Source organism: Pleuronectes platessa, chromosome 1 (genome assembly GCF_947347685.1).
Source record: "Pleuronectes platessa chromosome 1, fPlePla1.1, whole genome shotgun sequence".
Lineage (NCBI taxonomy): Eukaryota > Metazoa > Chordata > Actinopteri > Pleuronectiformes > Pleuronectidae > Pleuronectes > Pleuronectes platessa.
In genome coordinates this window covers 15940247-15953376 of record NC_070626.1, presented here as the reverse complement: position 1 = coordinate 15953376, position 13130 = coordinate 15940247, and the positions used below count along the sequence as shown (strand labels likewise).

Sequence of the window (13130 nt, the reverse complement as noted above, 5' to 3'; positions counted from 1 at the left end):
TCATAACAGTCATTTTATAACCCTGGTCTTATCTCTGTGTGTTAGTATTATCCTGTCTGAGCTTATCAGGCGACAGAAACAATCAGATATGACCCCATGTGACTTGTACTGTATGACAATAGAGGTTTTTAGAGAAATGTAATTCACGGCCTACCTCTTAGTTATTAGATTTTTATTACATATAGTATAATATTTGTTTTTATTATTATTAATACTTTACATTGCACATAGGCAATAAACAATAAACATTTTAGGTGTTCAGGTGAAGAAAAGAAAAAAATAGTATACAAAGGGAAAAAAATACATTTCAATAATATACACATATTAATCGTTCAGCTATCATGACTCTTAAGATTAAATTTCCTATTTTGTAATGCATAAAGTACACGATTTATTTCTGTTCATGTTTGTGTAGATATATATTTAAAAAGTATTTTATCAGGCGATAGACCGGAGCATCTGCGTCACGTCTTTACGGCAGTGTCGTAAAGCGCAGTGTTGTTGCTGAAAATTTGACCGGTCGTCCTCTGCTCTGAGTTTCCAGTCGTCGTCCTTCAGGCAGTCGCTGCTTCTCTCTCGGCTGAAACACACCACAACACAGCGTGAAACCATGGCCGGGGTTATCGTGAGGAAATCGTTTGATTACCTGAAGAGCAAAGACTTCAGGGATTATTTGATGAGGTCTGTATTAGACGTTTGTAAGTGTATGTGTTAGCACCGCTTGACGCGCATGCTAACTCTCGTTAGCCCGATGGCTAAATGAGCTGCTAGCTTCTGGTAACTTTTGGTAATATTTAACAACCAGGCTGATGCTTTAAACTCTGTCGCCAGTTCCACGCATTCCCATGTTTCTGTCTGCTGTGTCGAAACGGGTTTTCTCTGTCAGCTTCTAAGGGCACTTGTGTTTGAAGTGGAGCGCGGAGAGAACCTGTCACTCCAGTTTAGATGCAGCTCATCGACATGTGGATGAAGTAGTTTTTATGCTTTAATGCTAAAACACACTTAAGGGGATATTCGCTCAGTTTGTGTAGAAACGCACAGAAACAACATGTGCAAGTCATACTGAGTTAAGCATTAATAACAGTGTTGAACTGGGTGTGAACAAGCAGAGAAATCAGTTCACATTACCTCGGACCACGTCGAGGTGGTGGGTTAATGTGTCTGTGTGCTCTGGTGCTTTGTTTACCTGCAACAGATTAAAGGCAAACTTCTGAGTGACGCAAGAGGTCGTCTCTGTTTACATAAATACAGTTTGAACGTCAAACAATGCACTTAACCTGTGGGCGAGTCTGAGACACACATTATGATGATGTTGGTAAGACACCTAGCGTCAAGCCTGGCTTCCTGACAAAACCAGACTGTATTGTTGTTGTGTTTTTGTCATCATGTCTATCATTTTTTTTTATTAATGTAATGCAAGCAGTGGCGCAACAGATATGGACCAGTGCCGATATTAGGGAATAGAACCATTTTTCGAGACAGATATATCGACCAGCATACGTGGATATATTGAAAGAATTGGGATTGATTGCATGGATGTTATCAAACCCTTGTGACAAAGAAATCTCATTGACTTATATTCAATAGTTTGACATTAAACATATATAAAACCACAGCGGTATAAAAATACAAACTAATATGTAGGTTTTCAATTAGGAAAATAAGAAATATTTTTTTCATAACATTTCAACTTAAACACACATGAATTCTGCATTGTTTATACTTACAGAAATGTCTGTTTAAAGTGGCATTAGCTGTATTGTGACATAGATCATTCAGTATGACTTATCTGTGTTTCTCCTTTTCCCTTCTTTGTGACCCTGGATTAATAAACAACATTCAACAGCACGGTAAGATCTCATCCATGGTGTCTTTCCATCTGTCTGTCAGTATACAATAAGTGTTTGTCCACTGGTTTATCTGTCTACCTTCTTATTTTGACTTTATAGTCATACCTTTCAATATGAGTGCACGTGTGTTTAAGTGTATCATTTTCAAATCTTTACTACTTATCTTTTCTATCACCTTTTCAATTCACATTGTGGATTTAACTGTTTAGAGTTCACAACTTCATTGTCCTGTAATTCTGCTCTGCTGTACAACAAGTGTACGATAAATGTCTAGTATTATAATTTGTCTCTGTGTGTGTGAATTCAGCATTTCTGGGGTCCTATCGCAAACTGGGGTCTTCCCATAGCCGCCATAGCAGATATGAAGAAGAGCCCTGAGATTATCAGTGGCAGGATGACATTCGGTAAGAGACACAGACAGATATACAGATTAAACACAACAGTATAACTGCATGGCACAAAATGCCCACATCCTGTGTTTTACATATTTAAGCAGGGGTAAGAAGTGTCCAGGATTTGATGTTAGCTAAAAAATTTGATTTAATAAATGTCTTTTGTGTCCCCCCCACTCTCAGCTCTGTCCTGTTACTCACTGCTCTTCATGAGGTTCGCCTACAAGGTGCAGCCACGCAACTGGCTGCTCTTTGCGTGCCATTTGACCAATGAGTCTGCACAGCTAATCCAGGGCAGTCGTCTCATGAGACACAAGTAAGTCACGCTCCAATCCAATGTTTCTTTGTTATTGTGGACAAGGGGATTTCTTAATGAAGAGGATGTGTAAACACTTTTTTTCATCCATGTTTACTGTGCTGTCATGTGCTAAAGAAGGGAAGCTTGGACCATGTTTTTTTTCAGTTAGTTCTTTTTGAGCAATATTTCTGCAATACATTGCAGATACTGGAAATATTGTTTTGTTTATATTGTTATATTAGCTTGTATAGCAGACCAGTATTATAGTCTACTTTGACTGCTAGATTATGCAACCACATACCCTGCTCTGCCAGGTGATGCATCTTTAAAAGGGACAATTCACAGAAATATGAAATTTCACACATTATCTACTCACAACTATGGTGATGTAGGGGTGGGTGAAGAGTTTGAGTCCACAAAACCCTGTTTACTGCTCAGAACCACAATTTTTTTTTGTTGACCCAAACACTTCACCCACGCCTCCATTGGCATGGTGCTCCTAGTCTACAGTCTTTAATTTTTTTTTTTTTAATATTTATTATGACACCTGACTTGTCTGCAAATGTCTGTGATCTTGTACAGGTGGCGGATCAGGCTACTTCTTATACTGTCTACTTTAATATGAAACTTGTGTGTTTAAACAAAGTTTGTCTCACCTCATCTTATTTATGCATTGTATGTTCTCTGTCATTTGTGGTTGCAATTATTCAATGGCCAGTTATTTTTAACCTGGTCCTTATTTTACCGCCAAGTCTTTTCACTTTTACTCAATATTTCAATGACTCAAGTTAAGAGGAAACACTTTCTTCTCGGATACACTCCAGTGGAGAAAGTGTAACGTGATGTAATGAACATGGTGTTAATGTTAGGAAAATAAGAGCTAGGTTGAGAGCAATTTAGAGAATGAGTTTGTGAACGACTCGTATGCACTGACTGTCTCTGCATTATTTCAGCATGGAGAAGAAGAAGCAATCTCAATCTCAGTGACAACGTGAAGCAGATGGAGAAGATCCACTTCATTATGGCACCATGCTGTGACAACAGCCACCTTAACCATCAACATTTTAACGAATCATTTGAACCGTGGCACTTACCCTATGAAATTACCACGACTCATCATCCTCATGAAGTTTTAGTCACTTTTTAAGATACAGACAGAAAAAGCAAACGCTTTCCTTAGTGAAAAAAGGTCAACTGCTGTGATTTATTTTTAAATTGTTTTGCTACATCAACATGACGCACAAAAGCCTGATGGTTACTAGATGCTTTGCACAGAGAAGCCACTGATCATTCAACACGTAAGAATGAGGCTGGAACATCATAATGCTCAGCCATAACATTTTAATAAGTAATTGACATGTTCAGCATATTTGACAGAGAATTTAACCTTAGTTCAGCTCAGTATATGGACTTCATTCATTTACCTTTACTGACACACAGGACACACACAGGAGAAAGATACTGTTGCTGTACATTGAAAACAATATTTGAGGATCTGATTTGACACGTTTTACTGTGTTATGATAAATAATGATTACCTAATCAAATGTTTAAATTATAAAAACTTAAATGTTTGTGTTTTTATGTGGTGCAGCTACCCCCACACTGTAAATCTGTAAACTTTAGGCTGAGATCACCAATATATAATCCTACATGACTGGGAAAGACAAGCTGCCTCTGTCAGTGCTAACCAAATGTACCATATGCATATTAATTTATTGTCATTGTACACTTCACATTCTCTTTCCCTGATTCACAATTTTGATTCTCTGGGTTTGTTAAATAAACTGGCTTTAACCAACTTGAACACAATTCACAGCTTTGATGACTGTTTTTCTGACGTTGGACTTTGCGACTGTAGTTTTCTCATTATTCTTGTCTGTTTGGTCCATGATGATTATAACTCAGAGAACAGGCAACCTTTGCTCGGTCAGATATTTCCCCATGGGGGCCCCTGCGTTGTATTTACACTCAGCAGCTAGCTCTGCAACCTAATGCCCTGTTAAATTAACACTGAGCGTGAAACTCTTTGAAACTTTTTATTTATTTGGTTATTTCTTGAATCCCCTTTCACATCGAATATTTACAATTTAGGTACAAGAGAGATTACAACATTTTTGTGATCGCATATATCCAAACAATTAAACACAGTGTGTAAGATTTAGGTGAAAGGGATATATTGGCAGAAATTGAATATAAAATAATCCTAGTGATGTCTTCACAATTGTGTTTCATCTTAACTGTATGAATCTTACCCTAGAACGGCCCCTTTATATTTAAATGTTGCATATTTACATCAGGAGCGGACCACTGCGGAGGCCGGCATGTTTCATATAGTAGCCCACACTGGACATACTAAAGGCCTTTTGAGTTTTTATGACAACTGAAGGCCTCCACAGGTTCTGCACACTGAACCTTTAAAACAGAACATTACATAAAGTATTGCACAGTCAATGAGGTACAAACTGTATTTTAGTAGTAGTTCCAGTTCCAGATGTGTCAAAAGTAGACTTCAGTGTCATGGTGGACTTTAATTCAATCCTCAAGTGCACATTTACCTCTGAATTGCTCTTATGTAATGGATGTGGACATTATAGATGCGATGCCACGTTAACGCCAGCAGGTGGGAGTAGTGCGACAGTAACCACAGACTGTATACAGAAACGAGCAAGTCGCAGCCGAGCATCACAGAGGAAGAAGAGGAGCAACATGGCGTCCCTGCGCAGTGATGAGTGGAAAGCGATCTGCGACCGATTCACCAACGCCCAAAACCTGACGGAGGTGGAATCACGAAAAGACCCTGAGAACGAGCCGTTCCGCTCCAAGTACAAGGCCCGGGAGCTGCTCCGGGAGATCTACTCCGCGCTCAAGTGTTTCGAAGCCGGAGACGGTGAAGACCAGGAGCAGGAGGAGGAGGGCGGCGGCGGCTGCGAGCAGCGGCCGGCGGAGCAGCCGGTGGACGGGCAGAGGGATGATGGGGTCGGTCAGCGCGAACTCTCCGGAGACTCTCCGGCGGGGCTGCGGGCCGCTCGGCTCGGGGCGGTGGAGTACTACCTGGGCGTCAACCACGTCGACACGGAGGAGCTGTCTGCCGGACAGGAGCATCTGACGAACTGCCTGAAGCTGCTGGGCAGATGCACAGCGTCATCTGAAAATGTGTCGCTGTTTATCAACGCCCGGGTAATGCTCACTTCAACATGAATAAAAGACAAACTGTCCATGAGCCTGGCAGCAGAGGTTTCTAATATAAACATGAAGAGGCATACACATAAATGTTTGACAGAAGACTAGAACACTACAGACGATGACATCAATGTTCGGTTGCTGGTGGACTTGTCTCAGCTCCAGTCTGTGACTCTTCAGACAGACACAGACAGTTGTGTTGTCCTGTCAAAGGATCTCTGTCTCTGACCGTGACAGACGCTCAGCTGCCCAGCTCCCACATTCGCGTTAGTCGTCATAGCCGATGGCTTTATGATAACTTAACAGAGGGCCAATGTGGCTATCGGCTTATTGCTCATAGTTAAACTGTTAACGTTCATAAAAAAACTGATCAATACTTCAGTGTTGTTGAAACAGGAGCTTTACTGGCCTTTCAATATTCGTCTTAAAGACCTGGGTGTCGGTCCTAACGATGCTTCGCCAAGTTTGTTCTGCTTGTGTGTTGTAGTATCTGAGTATGGATCCTTTCGACAACCCTAATAGATTATGACTGAGATGCTGCTACTGATCCAAGGCAGCGTGCACCACCTCTTCCCTTTTGCACACAGTCCAGCTTATGGGTCATGTATCTATGACCAGCTACAAGAGTCCCAGTAAAGCCATCACGTTGTTAGTAGGAGATTCCTCTCAAAACCAGATCCAAGTAGAAGTAGTAATGGATCAGTTGATCAGATGATATTGATCATGTGTTCTGTTTGTGTGTGTCCTCAGAACCAGCTGGGCATCCTGTCGGCCGGCTGGGACGAGACGGAGGCAGCTCAGGGATTCCTGGAGACAGCAGAATCCATCTACCTTCGATATATGAAGGAGGTGAGTCTCATCTGGTGACTGACAGATTTATTAATCATTGTTCATTGGTCTCCCCATTGTCAAATTATTCATGTGTCTGACTGTTGTTGTTGTGTTTTTTATGTAAACGTTGTGTACATGCTACTTACACAGCACTTTATATAGACGAAATGTGCTCTTGGTAGCCAAAATGGAGCAATTTTGCATCCGTCTCTATCAGTTTAAGTGTTTCAACTAATCTTGACACCAGAATTTTTTTTTTTTTCTTGTCTTTCAGGATGGCAGTCCTCCCACTGACATGACGGAGTACTTCACTACTGAGGAGAACCTGCTGACACATCAGGAAAGAACCAAGAGGTAAGCTGTAACCTCCAGTGTCCACATAGAGACACGTGCACACAGATCTTACCTGCCTGTAGTTATAATCATGTCGTTACTTTACTTTCCCTTCTTTACCTTCACTCCATCTTTACTCTTATACCTACCAGGTTCGAGTTGGCCTACACTCATACCATGTACTACCTTGCTCAAGTCTATAAAAACCTTGGTGAGTAGGAAAATTGTTTTACAGAACAGTATGTATTAACTGTTTTGCTCATGTAAAAAATATACAATAACAGTAAATGACAAAGAAGCTCCAGAATCTACATGAGCATCCACTGGTTGTTGAAGAGTTTATGAAGATTTAGGGATTAATATTTATCTCTGTGAATAAAATGAAGTGGAGTAATTTTAGCTAATTGACATCCTTATTTATTTAAATAGTTATAATTCGTGTGATTTATCTTTCAGGTCAAAATGAGCGATCAGCCACCTACTGTCACAGCACCCTGCAGAGACAGTTAAAGTTAAAAGAGTTCAATCCGATGGAGTGGGCCCTGAACGCTGCTTCACTATCACAGTATTACATCATTAAGGTGAGGCTGAGATAGATTTTTATAGATTAAAAACTATTTCTTTAAAACCTAAAATGTGCATTTGCATATGAGCCAGAATGTTCTACTGGTTTGATTTGAATGTCACCGTTTCCACTACATGGGAAAATTCCAGTTTCTCTGTGGTTCAGTTTTACAGTGTGTATATGTGTGTGTGAATTTTTTAAGGGCAACTACATGGAAGGCAGACATTGCCTCTCAGCGGCAACTGTTGTAGCAGGTTTGGCAGGAGAGGCTCCTTCTGAGGCTGCAGCACAGGAAAGTAAGTATAAACATTTTAATTAATATAAATATTAACTTTGGTTTCGCGTTGTTTTTCTGGACTGATAACACAACTGTGAGCAAAGCCTTTGAAGCCATTTTGGCTCAGCTCAGTTTAAAGCAAGTTTTTCTAACTGTTGAATATCAAGCATCTGTATGGTGACAATTTCTAGCTTCATGAAAATACACAATTCTTTCTTTCCTGTGTGTCACAGTCCACACCAGCAGTTGCACCGTGTGAATAGAAAACTGAAAATGTTTGTGGTTTTAGATGTTGAAGTTGCTCTAACACACAACTTCAATCTTTTTTCATTGTTCAGTCTCCAGGTTTCTTAACTCCTGACTCACGTAAGCTTTTGCTAGTGACTAGTCTCACGTACTTTTTCTAACCTACACTGGGAATTTCCGATTGCAATCAGTATGGACAAGAACAAAACAATGATTTGTGTGGTAGCAGTTTGAAGTTTATTGTGTTTGTTCAAATGTGTAACTTAAATGAAGATCAGACCATGTTTGAAGACATCTTTATTCATGAATAGGTCATTTCAAAGGGCTTACTTACTTTTCCTTGTCATGTACACATACAGCACTCCTTCCCTCTCTCTCCTGACATGTCCTAATGTCTCTCACTCCTTCTGTCTGACACAGGTGAGACAGAGAGTGAGGCTAGGGAGCAGCTCAGACAAAAGAGAGCAGATATTGCGAGATGTTGGATCAAATACTGCCTCAACCTCCTGCAGGATGCTAAGAAGCAGCTTGAGGTACTGCATGATTGTGCTTGTGTGTGCACTCGTGTGCGCCTGTGGCTGTTTTTATAATAGACTCATGACTGGGACACGGGTTCTCATGACTTTCACTCCAGTCTTATGAACAAACAGCAACAGCCATAATGACTGAACAGAAAGAGCAGCACCCACAAAAACATCAACATTATCAGCAGAAATCCCAAAGAAAAACGATTTTGTTCCAAAGATTGTTCACCTATGTCTAAGCTAAAGTTAAAGGATTAAATATCATCACATTAACAAACCTTGATATGCATCTTTTCCTGTGTAAATTATCTTTATGGCTGCTCATGTCTCTGAGCTCAGAAGTACACAATAATTTAAAATAAAGTGTTTTTCACCAGGACAACATTGGAGAGCTGGATACTGATCGTCAAGAAGAGTCGAAGAGAGCAAGACGACAAGAGGAGGAGGAGGAAGAGAAAGGCAGGAAGAGCGCTGTGCTGTTTGGCTCTGAAGACACTTTCGACTCCATCGCTAGCCTGGAAGAAAAGGTCTGGATATTGTGTTAGATAATAATTAGACTGCTGCGAGCAATGTCAACTTAAAACTGTTGTTAAGGAATATTTTATTCTCCTTTATTGATAATGTGTTAATTCACTGGCTCATAAACTGAATGTCATGTTTATGTCAAAAAATATTTTGATGTGTTAGTGTCAGTGGATGGATAAAAAGCCAAATAAACTTAGAACGTATGTGGTCAGAACTGAAGAACAAAGATGACTCTATCACTAGAGGGCGCCATTCTGCAAATTATTTAAAGGCTCAGTACTGTTGATAACCTCAAAGTTTCTCCTTTATGTTTCCTAGGTTTGCTGTTTGTGCCCATTGGACTTCACGGAGGCCAGAGCTGTGTTTCTAGTGGGACAGAATTATGTCACACAGGTATACTCAACACACACACGGATACACACTGTTGCACACCGTCACACACCATCATGTAAAGCAGATTGTGTGGATTTTACATGTTTTCTCTGGGCACTCTGACTTCATCCTACAGTCCAAATATATGCAAATTGGTATTATGTTAAAAGTTGGATAGATAATTAATAGATTGAAATAAGTAAACGCATGAGTGTGAATGTACCAAAGCTGAAGTCAAGCCCATTGCACTGCACTTGATCTACTCGTCTCTTCCTTACTGTTCTCAGGCACATTCTCTCAAGTATTCTTCCCAAGAAGCAAACCACTCGGATGATAAATGAAATATTATTGCGTGGTCAAATTATGTTGATTATGTTTCAATTTGATGAGATTCAACTTTGAAGTAAATTATTCACAGTGACAAAGGCAGCGTGCGAAGACAGACGCCACAGAAGTGTGACTCAATTGAAGCAAATGTAATGTGACAGATATTCTACACAAATTATGAATTACACATAGATAGTTTTCATGCCAGAGCTGCCCCTCAGACATTTTTTGTGTTTTTTCATCCACACAAGTTTACTTAAAAAAAAGAGCAAATTTCAACTGTCATAAATGATGGTGACGTCTGAAATGAATTGGCTCTTCGTCTTTTATTGATCTGTCTTTGTGCCTGTCTTTTTAAACCTTTGATTGTCTCTTGCAGGCCAAGGAGTACTTTCAGATGGATGGATATGTGACGGACCATGTGGAGATTTTGCAGGACTACAGCGCTCTATTCAGGGCCCTAGCTTTCTTTGAGGAGGATCTGGAGCGACGCTGCAAAATGCACAAACGAAGAGTTGATATGTTAGAGACCATCTGTAATGGTACCGACCTCATTTTGTCCTCGAGTCTCAACTTTGTTTGTTTGGTCCTTTTGAAAATTCACACAAGATAGAATTCAGTTGAAAAAAAGATTAAATAACCCATTGTGTCTTTCTACCTCTGTAGACTTAAATTCCCGGTACTACCTAATGATCCGCAGGCAGTTGATGTTTGAGTTGGCAGAGATCTACAGTGAAATGATGGACCTGAAACTGATGCTGGCCAACAGACAATCTGATACACAGTCGCTAGATAGCCACACCGTTAAGAAATTCAACCACCTCTGCTCTACATCTGCAAAGTGAGTGTATGTGTGTGATTGTTGTACCTGATGAATGTCTGAAAAATCTCTGCTACTCAATCTGATTTATTTATTATCTTCTCCTCTCCAGGTACTTCCAGATGTTCCTAGACTCTCTATGTTCTCCAGAAGGGAAGGTTCCGGAGCACCTGGAGGAGGAGGTGCTCAGACCAGCTCTGGTGGCTCGCTTCAGAGTAGCCCGACTGTACGGCCGCATCATCAGCTCTCCAGCCTCTGATCAGCTGGAAAACCTCAACAAATCTCTCGATAACTACAAGTATGAGTATACATTTTCTTAAATTAGGTAGATGCATACAAAAAACCTTCTGGACTACATGTGTATTAAACTACAGGATGACAGTAGATTGATAAAATAGGTTAATAAAGAAGTAAGAGGAAAATTGAATAAAAGAAGGATCTAATTGATGGACTAGAAAGGGAAGAGGAAATTAGTTAAAATTAGAAGAGCACACATTCATGAATTGAGATGAGACACTGCAAACTGTTTACATTAAATATATGCAAACCATCCATTGTGTGATATAGTAGAAAGGAATAAAGATCACCCAGCAAAAATACATATTTTGTTAGCAAAATCAGGATCGTTCAAGATCTTCGCAAAATGTCACCTGTTCATAGACATTGTCACTTGACACATGCTTGATTTTTGTTTTTTAGAAAAATCTCAACATAATTTTTTTGAGAAGCTTTGTCTCACAATGTTAAAGAAAGTAAAAACAATTCTGGATCCGGATCCGCTTCAAAATAAACCACCACTTTGTGTAATCCTGATATCTCACTCTGAAAACAGAACCTCTCTGTCAGAGACGATGAACACAAGGATGTGCTCTAACAGTCTAAATGCAGCCAGCTGCCAAGTTTATTTGAGTAACGTGTTGATCCTCACTTTCCCCCTCCACCTGTTGTCTAGGTACGTGGTGCAGTATTGTGAGTCCCACCCGGAGGCAACGGCCACTGTGGAGACGGAGCTGGAGCTGAGTAGGGAGATGGTTGGTCTACTCCCTCTCAAAATCAACCGGCTCAAAGCCCGGATGGCAACAAACAACTCGTTGGTTGACTAATTAATCCATCGATCTAAATTCACGACTTTATAATCTATCAGAGACTCTCCAACCGTTTCAGTAACTTGATGGTAGATGGACTCACCGTCTCGCTCCCTGTATATGTATTGGTGATCTCCTTATTTTTTTTTTCCAGTGAGAATGCTGCTTTTACATGACCATCAGACACATTACACTCTGTACATATGTGCTTTCCTCTGTGTAATGAAAGGTAGTCAGTTTCACTACTAATTCAGCCTGTAACTTTGGTTACTGTGGCCACACTAACAACAAAAGCTGGTGAGCGGTAGAGAGGGATTCACTCTGTACGACCAACAGGCTGCTTCCACTCCTCAGAATTCAGACGCTGCTGCAGCACATCAGCAGAAATAATCCTCCTGCTAGCACAACGTTATTATATTGCCTTGACTAAACGGATGTTGGTTTATTAGACGTCATAATTTGCATTATGTAGGTTTTATCCAGTCACACCTGTGTACCTTATTCCATTCATTGAGGAGTCACACTGTGTACACTAGACACTGTATGTAATGATATTAAACCAATGAAATATTACACACTTATAGGTCACCCAATAAATGATACTTCACTCATGTCGATAGAGGGGTGGGTGAAGTGTTTGAGTCCAGAAAACACTTTTTGAGTCTCAGGGGTAAACAGTGTTGCAGCCGAATCCAAAACAATTCTAGTAAATGGTGACCAGTTCTTCAGATGTAAAAAGGAACCACAGAAAAGAACAGAAAGTGCCTCCATACTGCTCCTGTGGTGTCGTCCAAGTGTCCGTAAGCCCCGACATTCATTTACACCGGGTTTTTAGCCTAAATGTCCTCTGTGATCCACATGGGAACGCAGCCCCAGAGGAGGATAACAGGACATTTAGGCTAATACTCCAAAAGTGTTTTGTGGACTCAGACACTTCACCCACCCAGAGTGAAGGCACAGGGGTGAGTAGATAACGAGTGAATTTAAAGTTTTCTATGAACTATCCCTGTAAGTCAGGGGGCTATGTCAATGTGCTGCAGTGAGGAGATAACTGTAAAAAAGATCCTCGGCTTTTAATCTGTTGTAATTCCACATTAGAGAAAGACCGCTCTGAATTTAATGACTCAGTCTGTGAGTAAAAGGCTTAATTTATCTCATTGTAGTTTGAGAAGTAGTTTTTCCACATTGTTGAACTGCTTTATGCAGAGAAATGTGTAAAATGTTGTCCATTGAAAGCTGACTGTGACTATTTGAAGGTGTATAATCTATAAAAGTTATAGAATACGTTTTTTTTTCTTCTGTAGTTTTCTCCTTAATGTTCACATATTGTAACACTGTTATTTACAATTATCACACTGTGCTGATGAGTTCAAAGGGCACATTTCACCCACCAGAGAGAAATGAAATCAGAATTTCTTAGAATCCTCATTTTCATTACGGGAAACGTCTGCAACACAAGTCACATGTCTGTGCTGATGCAGCTTCTCGCTAATCATGAGGTC

At 40.2% G+C, this 13130-nt stretch overlaps 2 protein-coding genes across 2 annotated transcripts; both read left to right on the top strand.

The window, feature by feature from the left end:
* The first annotated feature begins 489 nt into the window (after positions 1-489).
* mpc1 (mitochondrial pyruvate carrier 1) lies at positions 490-4352 on the top strand. Its single transcript, XM_053423678.1, has 4 exons — positions 490-685; positions 2158-2254; positions 2426-2558; positions 3494-4352. Exons 1-4 carry the CDS (start codon positions 611-613, stop codon positions 3525-3527), a joined length of 339 nt encoding a protein of 112 aa, XP_053279653.1. The 5' UTR covers positions 490-610; the 3' UTR covers positions 3528-4352.
* Positions 4353-5200: 848 nt separating this feature from the next.
* On the top strand, positions 5201-12913 carry kifbp (kinesin family binding protein). The gene is made up of 13 exons (XM_053424205.1): positions 5201-5720; positions 6474-6572; positions 6829-6908; positions 7040-7098; positions 7344-7468; positions 7655-7748; positions 8396-8508; positions 8877-9026; positions 9343-9417; positions 10103-10265; positions 10390-10564; positions 10656-10841; positions 11496-12913. Exons 1-13 carry the CDS (start codon positions 5250-5252, stop codon positions 11644-11646), a joined length of 1941 nt encoding a protein of 646 aa, XP_053280180.1. The 5' UTR covers positions 5201-5249; the 3' UTR covers positions 11647-12913.
* Positions 12914-13130: the final 217 nt, after the last annotated feature.